The sequence below is a fragment of the Tachypleus tridentatus genome, chromosome 7 (assembly GCF_004210375.1).
Source record: "Tachypleus tridentatus isolate NWPU-2018 chromosome 7, ASM421037v1, whole genome shotgun sequence".
Taxonomy (NCBI): domain Eukaryota; kingdom Metazoa; phylum Arthropoda; class Merostomata; order Xiphosura; family Limulidae; genus Tachypleus; species Tachypleus tridentatus.
Genome location: NC_134831.1, coordinates 178,927,874 through 178,941,778, shown reverse-complemented (window position 1 = coordinate 178,941,778; position 13,905 = coordinate 178,927,874). Strand labels below are relative to the sequence as shown.

Genomic DNA, 13,905 nt, shown 5'->3' with positions numbered 1-13,905 from the left:
CAAACATGCTCGCCCTTTCAGCCGTGGGGGCGTTATAATGTTTGTCAATCCCACTATTCATTGCTAAAAGAGTAGCCCAAGAGTTTGCGGTGGATGGTGATGACTGGCTGCTTTCCCTTTTGTCTGACACTGCAAAATTAGGGACGACTAGCGCAGATAGCTCTCGTGCAGCTTTGCTCGAAATTTAAAATATAAAACTTCAGATGCGACAGGGCAATAAATTGAATTTAAATTAGTTTAAGTAAAAACTTGATAAACAGTGAGAGATAAGAACTGGCTTAAATAATTTTTAAAATTATTTTAGTTTAAAGGATAGAACATCCGAGATGGACCGAGATAACTCTCGTGTAGCTTTGCGCGAAATTCAAACCAAACGCATTATGTGATTGCAACGACCTTTTTGTACGAGCTAGGTCACCATATGAATACTTTACCTTGATACGCGATTATAAGTTTGTTATTTACGTTGTTAATACAGACTACGTTACGTGCTTCTGTTTTGTTTTTTAAGTCTCTTAACAACGACAACTCGTTTTTGAATTTGGGTCAATGTTTTATTTTACGTCCAGGAATTCTGTGAATGCGACGCATATGGGTTTTATTAGCGGAGAGCGACACTGAACACGTCAACTGTCATTTCGGTTTCTGATAATCAGTTTATAGGACTGGATCAAGGTTTGTTTTTTTTATCGGAGTGCCATTGATACACGGTAGAAGTACTGATATCGATTTCAGGTACGAACATGTAACAGTAAGTCCCCTAGTTGAAAGACGCGTATCCCCCCCCCGTTAGGCAAGAACCTGACTTTCAAACCACACTAATTCCCAGTTTCTACAAAACGATATTTTAAAAATTTTAAAAACATTCGACTTTTTCTTCTCGTGTTCAACAGTGTGAAACAACTGTGATAAATATGTGATATCCGAGCGCCGAGTAACTCGCCGTCTGTTAATTCAATAATGTGCAAGTTATCTTGGATATCCGTCCCTTCCTCTACTGTAATGTGGTGTGTTCCGTAAATGTGTGTTTATGGAGGCTACGTTTATTTATTGCGGGCAATTATTCACACACCTGCATTGCGCCCTCTACATCAGGGATGACATTTGTTTATTTTTACCTTTTTTATTTTGCGCAGGCGCACGCACAAATATATAAATAAATGAAAAATATCACCAAATGGAACATACCTTATTACTCAAGTATTTGTTAGTGTTTAAAGGCAAACTCGCACAAACGACTGTCTGCGCTGTGCCCACCGCGGGTATCGAATCCTTATTTTAGACGTTAACAATCCTTCAACCTACTACTGAGATCCTTCTCTTTCGTTTAGTTTCAGGTTTTCTGGTTGTATCTCCTGAAGTAACCCGTCAGAACTGAATATTCACCATGATAACAGGCGAGTGTTGTTTGTAGTGAGCCGATTTACAATAACTTTTGTAATTATTGTGAAGGTGGAGGGTGGTCTGGCGATGGGGGGGGGGCTCAATTCCATAACATATGCTGTCCAAGTATACTCCTCCAGTTAAATTTCAGTAATACATTAGAGCTCGAACCATTTCTGATCTTGTGGTTAATGTGTCGGACGATAAATCGTGCTTATCGGTTCGTTGGAGGACAAATTAGCTCCGTAATTCATGTTGAAAAACCTGCTTTTCGGTTAGCTTGTCTGAAGTTAAGCTCAAAGCCAAACAAAAGGTTATTTGTGCTCTGCCCTTTATGGGTATCAAAACTCGGTTTCTAGCGTTGTAAGTCCACAGACATGCCGTTGAGGCACTTGGGCGAAGGGATATCCGATCAGAGAGACCAAGAATATGTGTTTCTTTGTTTTAGAATTTCGTAGGTAGCTATAAAAGTCCATGTATTAGTAACTTTTAGTATTTCTTGTCTTGTTTGACTAGCTTTTTTAAGTTACAAATTTTATAATATAAATATGAAATGCGCGCGCAAATTATTTTAACCAGTTTGAAATTAGTATAATAAGTCGTAATATCAAACAAATTCGTGGAAGAATTATATTGTCACTAAACATGTGATTTAAAACAAAATTAAAAATTAATCTTACATTTTTCATATCCAGTCTACTGGTAAATTGGAACGCTAAAATCCGGGTTCAGTGCCCTGTGGTGGACAGAACGCAGTTGGGTCATTACAACTTTCACCTATAATAAACTAAGAACTAATAGTATCTGGCTGTTAATCTGAGATAGTAAAACTGTTTTTTATTTTTGTTTCTAAATGTAAGTTTCTAATAAACAGGTACAAGACAACTAGATTGTATTCAAGTGTTGTTTGAAAAGTCGTAACATTTAGCTCAAAATCTTTTTATTCTGTTCATTAATTTATAACCTTAAAAATCTTCGTTGAAATCGCTTGAGAGATAATTTATTAAGCAATTCGTTCTTTCTTTTTTTCCCCTCCTTTCAAATCAGGACTACTCGTGTTCTAAGCGTTCAAAATACCTTGTGCCAACAAGGCACTAACATATAATAAATAATAATTTTACTATTATGTGCCAGTGATGCATTTATTTATTTATTTATTTGCATTCATTAAACGTAATAGCGTTAGCAAATGAGACTGCTTTTTAGTAATTTAAACTGGATTAACAACTTTTAAGTACTTGATAAATAGTGGGGTTTTCAGGTTTTCGTGATGTTTTACTTAAATGTTTAGAATTGTCGCGCACAACTCGTCTTATACTATAATTAATAGAACCCCCTCCACCAGTACGAGGGTTTAATTAAAAGGCAGTAACATAAATATGGTGCAAGAGGAGCGCTTATTCCATAGTGTTGAACCATAGCAGAAGAACCTTTCGTTCGATACAAAGGTTTCCGTGCTATGCACGGTATTGAACGTCACTTTCGTTTGACATCGGTGTCACGCATTTTGTTAATACTTCAATAAGTCCTCGTTCGCAACATTACAGCAGTGTAAAATTAAAATGGTTTCCAAAGTTTGATCCACTGCTTATGCATTTAAATTTGATCGTTGGGGTATCCACCTGAATTATTTGTTAAATTATCTAGTCATTTTTTTCAACTTGTAAACCAGAGAAATTCACTACTCTACCGCACGCGTTCAATGATTATATCGCTTACTAGACATTTCTTGCCTACAAATAAGACAATTTATTTCTTTAAAAGTCTCCTGCCCAACGGCTCAGTGGTAAATATTTTCGTCTTTTCCTCAGTTGTTTCTGTGCAAATAAATTCCTTGTATTCACATCTTAAATTTGTTGTTTTCCTATAGACAGAAGTCTATACTTCGCCCACTTTTACAACAGCAATTTTCATGTAAACTTCTAATCGATATTTCTTTCTATCTCTTAGAGAAATGTAACTTAAAACAAGCTTAAAACATTTCATTTTCCTGTGACGTGTTTTAAGAAAACCATGTAGTAAAACTACGAAGCTTCCAATTTCAAGCGGTTATATTACAAACGCAATGATCTCGCAGTCGCTAAGCCTAACTCAAGTCATAACAGTTACATTGCTAACACTCTTTGTTTGTGTAGTTAAAATAATGTCGGGTCAACGTGGAACCTGAACACGGGCTGGACATAAAAAATATCTGTATCTAATTGAAGATCAGAGCGTCATTCGTGTAAATTACAATATACGAAGTATTAATTTAAAACTATAGTAATAAAATGGGTGGGAGGGGATATTCAATGACTGTACCAAGCCAGCTCCATGTCTTTTGCACTTAACGTATTCGCCTTATTATATTTCACGTATTCAGGTTCACGTGACATCTAATTATTCTAGTTTCCTTTTCTGTTGCGCGTGAATGACCCTGTTTTCTTCGTTTGCGTGAAAATGCGCGATTTAATAAAGCATGAAAGAAGAGCATTGAAACGAAACAGGTTCACAGAAAATCGGGTCTCAAAATTACGTACGAATGTCATCAGATGATTAAACTGATTTTTTTTTTAGCACTCGGTGAGAATAGACGAATGTAAAACTGTGACACTTACATTTTTTACCATTTTGAAATCAATACTAGTTCTTTTGCGGGTTCGAATCCCGGTCGCACCAAACATGCTCACCCTTTCAGCCGTGGGGGCATTATTATGTGACGGTCAATCCCACTATTCGTTGGTAAAAGAGTAGCCCAAGAGTTGGCGGTGGGTGGTGATGACTAGCTGCCTTCCCTCTAGTATTATACTGCTAAATTAGGGACGGCTAGCGCAGACAGCCGTCGAGTAGCTTTCGCGAAATTCAAAACAAACTTTCTTTATATATATATAAAGGTCTGGTAATATTTTGTTCATTTTCGAGCTACTTCTGTGGAAAGTTAAAAAATCTATATTTATCACAATCGCCTACAATCGTAAAGGTCGAACAAGTGAGCTATCTTTTTGTTGTTGATTGAAACTTCGCGTATTCGTATTCTTGTGATTTAAGATTTGACTGTTGTCGGAAAGTATTGTATACATCTATTAATTCGTTTCCATACTTCGTAGAAATGGAAATATAAAAGCGCATTCACATAGCGCAGAGGGTCTCTTGCTTATTTTCTAGATATAGTCGTTTATAAATTAATAAATTGCGGTAAAAAAGGGTTTAAAAGCGTGTTGTGCGAGGTCAAAATACAGTAAAAAACAAATTAAGTTACGACTGTGAACTGCAATATATTTCTTATTTAGATAAGTCTTGGTGTAAACTGGCACACACATGCTCTAACTTAATTGTTCTTTCGGATATTCGTGCAAGGCGTTAGTAGGGCTAATTGCCCCTACTTTTGAGCTGCTAGACTAAAAGGAAATTGTTTGGTCAACAGGACATTCGAACGATTCTGAAGCTATTGTAAATTGGATAGTGATATTCGACTGTTACACTTATAACGTACCCATAGCCTGGAAATGGGAAGCATGATTTTCTTTTTTTTCTGGAACGAGAAGCGAACCATGGACCATCGAAACTATTCCCCGGCATGCTCGTCCCTAGCATGATCAAACTTTTACAAGACTTTAAAGTCTTGTTTTCAAATTAGATTAACTATGTGCTAGGAATATTTTTTGTTCTTGCTTGAAGTTAAGTATACATCTACACTATGTGTTATGCCCCCACGGATACTGAAACCCAGTTTTTAGTGTTATAAGTCTTACGTTTTACTACTGAGCCACTGGTGACCTTTGTACTTCTGTTTATACTCTGTTTTTATAGCGGTGCTATGAACTGCTGTAGTTATGTTAACCTTTCAAATATTTTAAGCAACAGTTAGATAAACACAAAAACCAACTCTAATACTAACATCATATTGTAATATTTCAACGTAGAAACATAATTATCAATAAGGTAGATATAATGATGGAGTGTGGAATAGTTGTTAAGCCTAACGCTATCTTTACATAGTCGATCATGTTTCATGAGAGTCGCATGTTCGAATCCCAGCCTCACAAAACGTGGTCGCCCTTTCAGCCGTGGGGAGCGTTATAATATCACGGCCAATCTCACTATTCGTTGATAAAAAAGAGTAGTCCAAGTATTGGTTTAGTTGCCTATCCTTTCACTGCTAAATCAGGGACGGATAGCACAGATAAATTTCGCGTAGTTTTGCGCGAAATTCAAAATCCAAATCGCAGCGTTGATCGTTTTTTTTATGTTTTTCTTTCTGATTTTATTTAAGTATCGCAAAATTTATCATTCTTTTGCACTTGCACTAACAGATCTAGTCTGTGGAGCTTCGAGATATTATTTTAAATGTACTTGTATCTCCAAATATTTGCGATATTTCTAGGCATCTCTTGTGGGCTCTGTGGTAAGTTTGAAGGTATAACAACGAGATTAGAGGTATTAATACTTGTGAGAAGCAAAGAACAGATAGCCTATTAAGTTTCTAGTTGCTTCCCGCTAGTACAGCGATATGTCTCCGGATTTACAACGCTAAAATCAGGGTTTCGATTCCTCTCGGTGGGCTCAGCAGATAGCCTGATGTGGCTTTGCTCTAAGAAGAAAACACACAAGTTTCTAGTTTTGCCCTCGAACAAATAAACCTTATTTTGAGACATAAGAGAAATTTTTAGCAGAGTTTGTCAACATCATACCGTATTGCACTATATGTTGATAATGTGGGCCTGTATGAAGCTGTGCCACTTTCTCTTGCACCGCATTTTATTGGCTTAGCGTTTATAAACCTTGGAGTGCTCAGCTAAATTTTTTGGCCTTCGCTAATGAATAGTTAATCTATAACTAAGTCTAACATAATTCACTTTTCATTTTGTTCATTTACGTCAATTCTGTTAGAGATAAAACCCACCCGACTCGAGTTTGTCTTGTCTAATTACAGCCAGTATTGTACTGAAGAGGTTATTTCTGTATATTCAGAGGTTCACACGACGTGGGTGGCAGAACAGTAAGGATCAGACCATCGTCTATAAATCAAACGTTTTTTGTTTGTTTTTTCGTTAATGGCGATGCCGTGCTGACTGTTAACAAGGCCACGATAGTTAGTTTGAACCTCCCATCATCCTTTGCGAGTTACTTAAATCGCCCGCTTTAATTAATTGCGTAGTTGTTTGGTTTTAAATTTTTTCCCAGTCTTATCATTTGTAGGTCAAAGGTCAGATGTTTCCAATTTACTATTGTTTTTATTCTGTAAAATCTTATAATTTCGTTAAGTTTCACTCTTACGAAAGATTATATACAAAATAAATAAATTACACTTTCGTATGTGGTTAATAAACATTATTAAGTTAAAACAAAAACATATTACTTCTTATTAACACTAACACATTTACTTAAATTCATTTAGAACATTTTCGTATTTAAGATATGTTCCTTCACCTGTAATAGTTGCTCTCTTACGTCTACAATATTACACGTGCAGTAACTTTTTTTGACTCAACAAGATTTAATATCCATATTGTTTATTACTGGGTAGTGTACAGCAGGGTGGGTGCCCTCGCGAAACGACTTTTCTCATCTGAAGGACTTGGAAAACGTGTAATAATTTTAAATAGACTTAAGTAATTCTGTTGAGAATTGCTTTCAGTTCAAAGACGTATCGCCAATTGAAGAAATATTACTGACGTTGAAGGTTTGTAGAAGTGAAGTGTATGTGTGTGCTTTTTTTTTTTTTTTTGGGGTACAATTCTAGCTCACAATTGATAACACAATATTAGAAAATAATTTTCATCCCAGCAGTTAGAAAATGAAAAACCAAAATAAATGTGTCTGAAGTCTTGGTATCTAAGACATTTGGTTTTGACTCATTCATGTGTCACCTTCAGTCAAAACACGAAAGTGTCTCAACTCATTTGCTACAAAATCAAATATCTGACAGCTTCTTCACAAGCTGTGGGTCGCAGCACCCAAGGGGAAAGGGGGCACGCAATTAGGACTGAAGAAGTACACACATTACCTTTTGAAAGTGCTAATTCAAAGATCGAGTTTTGAAAACTACCATAAAAAAAATTTATAACGTAATATGGAAGTAACAACACAGGAAAATAACGGGTGGGGCGCAGATAGCCCTTGAATAGCTTTGCGCGAAATTCAAACAAACAAATAAAGGGTGGGTGGGATGAAAGAGGTCTCGTGCACCTGACCCTCCTGGGTATTCAAAAATTAACATACCCACACAGAAGAAGCGAAGCGAACAATGATGGGGTGAAACCAAATCCATTTAAAAAGTAGGTGTGTCAAAGAAACAAAGTTTTTGCACTACTTCTTCAGATAATTTTGTTTCTAAAGATAATTCTGTCAATTTACACTTTAGAATAAGATTTATAATCAACGTTATTATCCCATTCAAAAACATAGGCAGATTGGATTCTTGTCGCGGAGGGTACTGCTGCTTTGTGGCTTCACTCTGGCCAGGGGTTCGAGATTACGATCTATCAAACAATGAGGTTGCCATCCAGGAAATGGGTATTAATACCCATACCAGTCGTCTTCGGAATACAATTGTTACTTTAGTGGGTTCCTCGTCATCATGTAGGCGAAAATTCTGATCCTTAAAATAACCATTGTTCGACAATAGAACAATAAATGAACGTATGCATTAAAGTGGCTTCTTAAACATCGCAAATAGAAAAGCACTAATGTTATCGCATTTAATGTTACGTGTATAACCTCATTGTTTCTTATATTTTTCATTTACTTTTTCAAATCGGATACGTAAATGTATCGTGAACAATTGTTCTTTTCGTTTAACAGTTGGCATGGCCGGACTGTGAATTCGAAGGTTCACGGTTAGTGCCCCGTTGCCGCAGAAGTGAGTTCTTTTATTTTACGATACTGAAAGCGTCATATTCAAATCTTGCCGTTCTACTAGATAAAAGTAGTCCAAAGGATGACGGCGAGTGTTTTTGAATATTTGCCTTTTCTTTAGTTTTCTTAGTTCAGAATTAGAGAGAACTATCTTTGTATATCTTTGCGTGAAAAACCAAAAAAACCTGACACTTTCATGAGTCCAGATAAGCATGTATTCTTGTCTATTCACGCTTTTTGCTTTTATCGTTCTAGTTATTCGAGTTGGCGCACAGTGCTCGGAACTAAAATAGGTTTTGTATTTTTCTTGTCCAGATGTGTGCTAACTCCAACATAAACGTTGGGAACAACTGCATTAGAAGCACATTAATAATAATAATACAATTTAAAATACAGTTTTAGGTATAATTAATCGATCACAGAAGGTTTTAATTCATTAGGGTTAGTATTTATACTATATTTTATTATAAGAAAAATCAAATGGACATAACAACGTTATAAGGTGTTTAAGATAATTATTTCATGGCCCAGAAATAACGATATTAAAAGTTTTTAACCTTCATTTTATACCACTAGGGTTCGCTACTCGAGAATGGATGGGTACGTTGACAAGGAAGAAGCCAGGTGGTGATTATTCCAAACAGGTAGGTCTACGACTGGGAGAAAAAAAAAGAAAAAAAAGAATCGTTTTCATTTCGTAAGGGAACTGGTTATGCACACCAGCAATGAGCAAATATTTATCAGCACATTCGTTTTGTAAACTCGCTCAATCAATACGTGAGCTACTTTCAGTATGTTACAGGAATTTGTACGTGACCAGTTGACTTCCATGAAAAAGGAACGGCCCGGCATGGCTAGATAAGTTAAGGCGTTCGACTCGTAATCTGAGGGCTGCGGGTTCAAATCCCGCTAGCCCCTTTCAGCCGTGGGGACGTTATAATGTTACAGTCAATCCCAAGAGTTGGCGGCGGGTAGTGATAACTAGATGCCCTCCCTCTTGTCTTACACTGCTAAATTAGGGACGGCTAGCGCAGATAGCCCTCGAGTAGCTTTGTGCGAAATTAAAGAAAAACAAAACAAACGAGAAAGGAACAAAGGCCAACTGGAGGGGTCATTTGTTTTAACCATTCGCACAACTGTATAACAGTGTCTTGTCTATTACTCAGTCAGCAGACACTAAAATGATGTTTAACGGTGCTATTTGTATTGTTTTGACGTCAGTAAATCGTGCGCATACCATGAATCATGAGAAGAATTATGCACTCTGTAAGCTAGAACGCAGCGTGGACCTGAAAATCAAGAAGTGAACAAATTTACTACTGTCAATTTTGGTTATATTTACTCTTGAAACATAACAACAAACTCGGGGACCCGATGAAAATATCATTTTGTTTACGGACTAGTTAGGGTTTTTTAATTGTGAGATGATTTGACAAAAATGTACCCAATTGGCGTTTACTTGTTTCACGATTACTCTGATTTGTTATTCAACTGGCTCATGTACATTCTGTAACTACTTTTTGTATGTAATTTTCTTTTCATGTAAGACAAGTGAGAAGTCTGAGGACTTATAGCACTAAATCTTTGGTTTAAAGTAGAAATTTGTAATATGACATTGAAGACAAAAGGCTTTGGCTTCTAGATCAATGAAACTAAATTATATACATAGTGTTGTATTTCTCTATTGTTCAAACATTTCTTTTTGTTTTAACATTTACACTGAAATTATGTATTTTGCCTTTTATGAAGTTTTAGTAGTACTAAATCAACTTGTTCGTTTATCTAGGGTAAAAAGTTTGTTTTTATTTCGATGGTGAATTTTTTTTTAATGGTGTCATGTTCCTTACTTTTTTGTGAATAATTAAACCTGAATACTGAGTACTAGCTTTGAAAAGTTTCCGTAGCCATGACGAGTTTGTTAATGCTGAAATTATGGCGTAGAAGTTATTTCAATTATTATATTTTAGGTTCGTTTCTCATGGCCAGAAACGTTTTTCTTTCTAGATACCACGCTATTGTTTTAACAGTTTCTAATACTGAAGCAGATTTTTTCTTACATCATACGGCCAAACAACAAGAGACAATTTAATGATATGAGAAGTGTGTTATGATTATAAATTTCACAAGTTACTGTAATTGACGTTCACTAATAGGTCAATTTACAGTCTACTGAAAACAACAGTTTTAATTATTACTGTACTTATCTATCGAAATGTGAGCTGCTCATCCACAAACCTGAATTAACTAAGTAATTCGCTAACTTAATAATCTCCAGTAACCCATCTAAACTAACTCGCGTTTTACGCTATTCGAACTGTTATGGTATTCTCAAGTTAAACTGATTTCAGCAAAGTGTATTTGGTAGGTCTGCTTTATAACAGGTGGATTGGATGGATACGTTACGAAGTAATACAGAACTAAACTGGCAGGTTTTAAACTAAAACTAAAGGTATTGAAAACTATGCGTGATACAAATTTAAAACTGTTTAATATCAGTGACAAACATAGTGTATGTACTTTTGTTTAACGTTGGACACTCGCATTTCATTAGCCTCACGAATTGATCAACTGATTTTGTTCCTACGAGGTGTCTTTCTTTCAGCAAACTTAGTTTAGGTTCCATGTTGATTCAATAATAAATGTCTCATTTGCCCTTGGAAATTAACGCTACTACGTGAATGGTTATTTTCTTCAACACACAGAAGGTCGTAATGTCAAAATATCTCCTTAACTCAAAGTGAAGGACACTTCCATTGTTTACATTCTTATCCAACGCGTAGCGTTACTGTAATTAAACCAACAGGTAAATTGGGATTTTCTCTACAAAATAGTAAGGCCAGTTAGAATGAAATGAACTTAACCATATGCTGGACATCTGGCGTTATTGCAAACACTGAATATTCTTAGAATAAATGAAAATATTTAATGTTAAATTTAGAAGGTAGAAAACGCATGATATATTCCTACATATTCAATTCTCGACGTTAAACTACCCATCTACTTTTATTTTATAAGTTAAAACTCCCTCTCTCGAAAAAGTGTAAAACGTCGAAATTAAAAACGTATTCTACATACAATAAATTATTTCAGTATGAACAAATTTTCGGATGTGAAGTTTTATAAGTCTTGTAACACCAGGAGTGGAAATTTTCAAGTTTTTAAATACAGACATTACTCACTTGTTACTGCCTCTGTAAACTGGAGTGAAGGGGGTTTTGAAGTGGGCGATCCCTCAAATCTAGTCTTTTATGTGGCATAAAAAACTAAGATAAAATGACAAGCTAACATTAACATTGGCTTGCGCGTCCATACGAATAAGGAAGTACGTGACACAGCATAATATTAATGTTTTTGTAATAGTTTGATTATTTTTGAAACTTGCATTTTCCAGATCGTTTTTAATTCTATAACTGCTACACCATCTCGATTGATTGTACCCAGGAGCTAAGCCTATATTTTATTACTAATCATATCACCTTGCTCATTGCTAGATTCGATACATGACAGAAACCTGAAATCCAACGATTAATCCTTATTGACAACTTGTACGTTCAGTTCACAAAATCTTGTTGTGCAAAACAACAACAACAACAAAAGAACGTTTTATTCAGGATTGAAGACGGAATTATTCCGATGTTGAAACCGGCTAACTGTCAGAATTATGACAGGTTATTCTGATGTTATCGCAACTTGTATCCGCAAAAGATTTATTTACAAACGTTATTTATTTTCGAGAAGACAGGAAATCCATAAGAAATGACCTGGACCGATATCAAACGTGGAAATCCATAAGAAATGACCTGGACCGATATCAAACGTGTTGTAGCTTTACACCAGAACTAGAGGCTGTTCCGATATTGTTTATTTAAGTTTCGGAACATTGTAAAGAAACTATTTTGTCGGTATCTTTTGACGTAACCACCCTTCATTATTTTTCGATAGGTGCCAGTTACCAGGCTAGGATGTCGTTCGTCAATGCGCATGTCAATGGAAACCAGCGTTCTTCGTCGGAAGTGTGGAAGACAACCAGACGACTTGGAGCTTTGTCTTCGCTGGCTTCTGATAGTCGCGGGAGTTATGATAGCATGTTTTCAAAGGAAAGTTCCTGCGATTCTAACCGCCAAAGTAAACTCTGTAGGACCTACAATGCTCCCGAATTCGACCTACGAGGTCCTCCTAACCTCACGCCTATCAGTGGAGTATTTCGATCAAACGTAAGAAAGTATTAGTATTGTACAAGGTTGGCCAGATGTCAATTACAAATAAATTTAGAGTAAGAAAATAGTGCGAGCAGTTTAATTAGCGTAGGTATACAAATTACTCGCAGCCAATATTGACGCACTGAGGACAAAGATTCGGTCTCTTTCCATTGGTAATCTTAGAGACATCGAATAATAATAATAGTAGCCGTAACTAAGTGCAGAGTTGTAATAACTTGTCTTTCAGCCAAAAAAAGCCGGAATCATGAGAAAATTAAAGAACGTCTAAAAGGTAGCTTTATTTTATGCGTTTAAGTCGAAGTCTCTAACACTTATAATTCTCAACGAATAACATTTATCCGGAACGTCGGTTAAAATAAAATAGAATCACTATTTGCTTTAGATATGCTATTTTTTTTAAATATTTTATCTGAATTGTCTTTGTTTGCTTATTCCAAACTTTAAGTTTGTTTTAGTCACGCCTGTAAGAAATAGTATACCCTTTGTAGATTAATTAAATAGTAAGTAACGGTCACATTGTCAATTTCTCGCATTACTCTAATCCAAAATCATCTATTTCAAAACTGATTCAGTGTATTATTATTATTATTATAGGTTTGAGTATGTTGTACTTGTAATTTTTATAGATAATATAAATTAATGGTACTTTTATTAATTTGGGATTAGCCCCTAAATGAAGTCCGTTAATCCTTTCAGTTTTGTATACATGTACACCCAGGGTTGCGTAAAGGCATTAGCTTCTTTGAATCGTGATTTTAAATACTTTAAAATACCCAAAAAGTTTCATTCAGGACGTTTAACGGTGTATCTGAAAAGTAGTTTCACAAATGTAGTTTTGAACGAATATATTTAGTTTTTTTTGTTTGTGTAGCAGAACGTTTTAGTTTTTTCATCATAAGTACAGTTTAACTTTGTAATTTCTTATTATTAATTAAGGTAACAACACATTATTGAGCTACTGTTAACCCTAAAGTTGAGCGACTGACCATAGGGGGACCGGCAGTCAATCAACAGTTCAAATATTCTGCCCACGTTACGGTATTTACTGTTACTCTTATAATGCACCTACAGCTTAAATACCACAAGACCAATACACGCCTTCACTCCCCCACCTCTATAAAATACTACATTCGGTAACAATTAATTTTTTGTTTCGTTGAAATTTGTTCACGAAACATTAAAAACTAGACAAATTGTTTAAAACATTTTTTTTTCTGATAATATAATTACGACCCCGAATTGGATATTTCGTTTTTGCTGTTCCCTTTATTTTTTTTAACTTGTTTACATAATTTAACAAATTATTTTAGGCCTTTAACTAGATCTGTAGGATAGAATTTTGGAACTAAGAATTGATGGAAAAGTTGGCTTACAACTTTGTCCTGGTGGCGTGAAAGTAAAACGGATAAGGTTGATTTGTTTTGTACTTTTTAATGTAGATTTTGTACAATAAAATTTTGAGGAA

At 35.4% G+C, this 13,905-nt stretch overlaps 1 protein-coding gene across 4 annotated transcripts in view; it reads left to right on the top strand.

Moving 5' to 3' along the window:
• Nucleotides 1–13,905, top strand: part of LOC143257369 (leucine zipper putative tumor suppressor 2 homolog) — a 43,842-nt gene that overhangs the window by 17,162 nt on the left and 12,775 nt on the right. For 2 of the 4 annotated variants that reach the window (XM_076515936.1, XM_076515937.1), the window contains exons 2-3: nt 8,797–8,864; nt 12,163–12,434. In XM_076515936.1, the coding sequence (XP_076372051.1) occupies nt 12,183–12,434 (252 nt within the window). In that variant the 5' untranslated portion in view covers nt 8,797–8,864; nt 12,163–12,182. The remainder of the gene's footprint in view (nt 1–8,796; nt 8,865–12,162; nt 12,435–13,905) is intronic. The other 2 variants (XM_076515938.1, XM_076515939.1) reach the window with 1 other exon arrangement.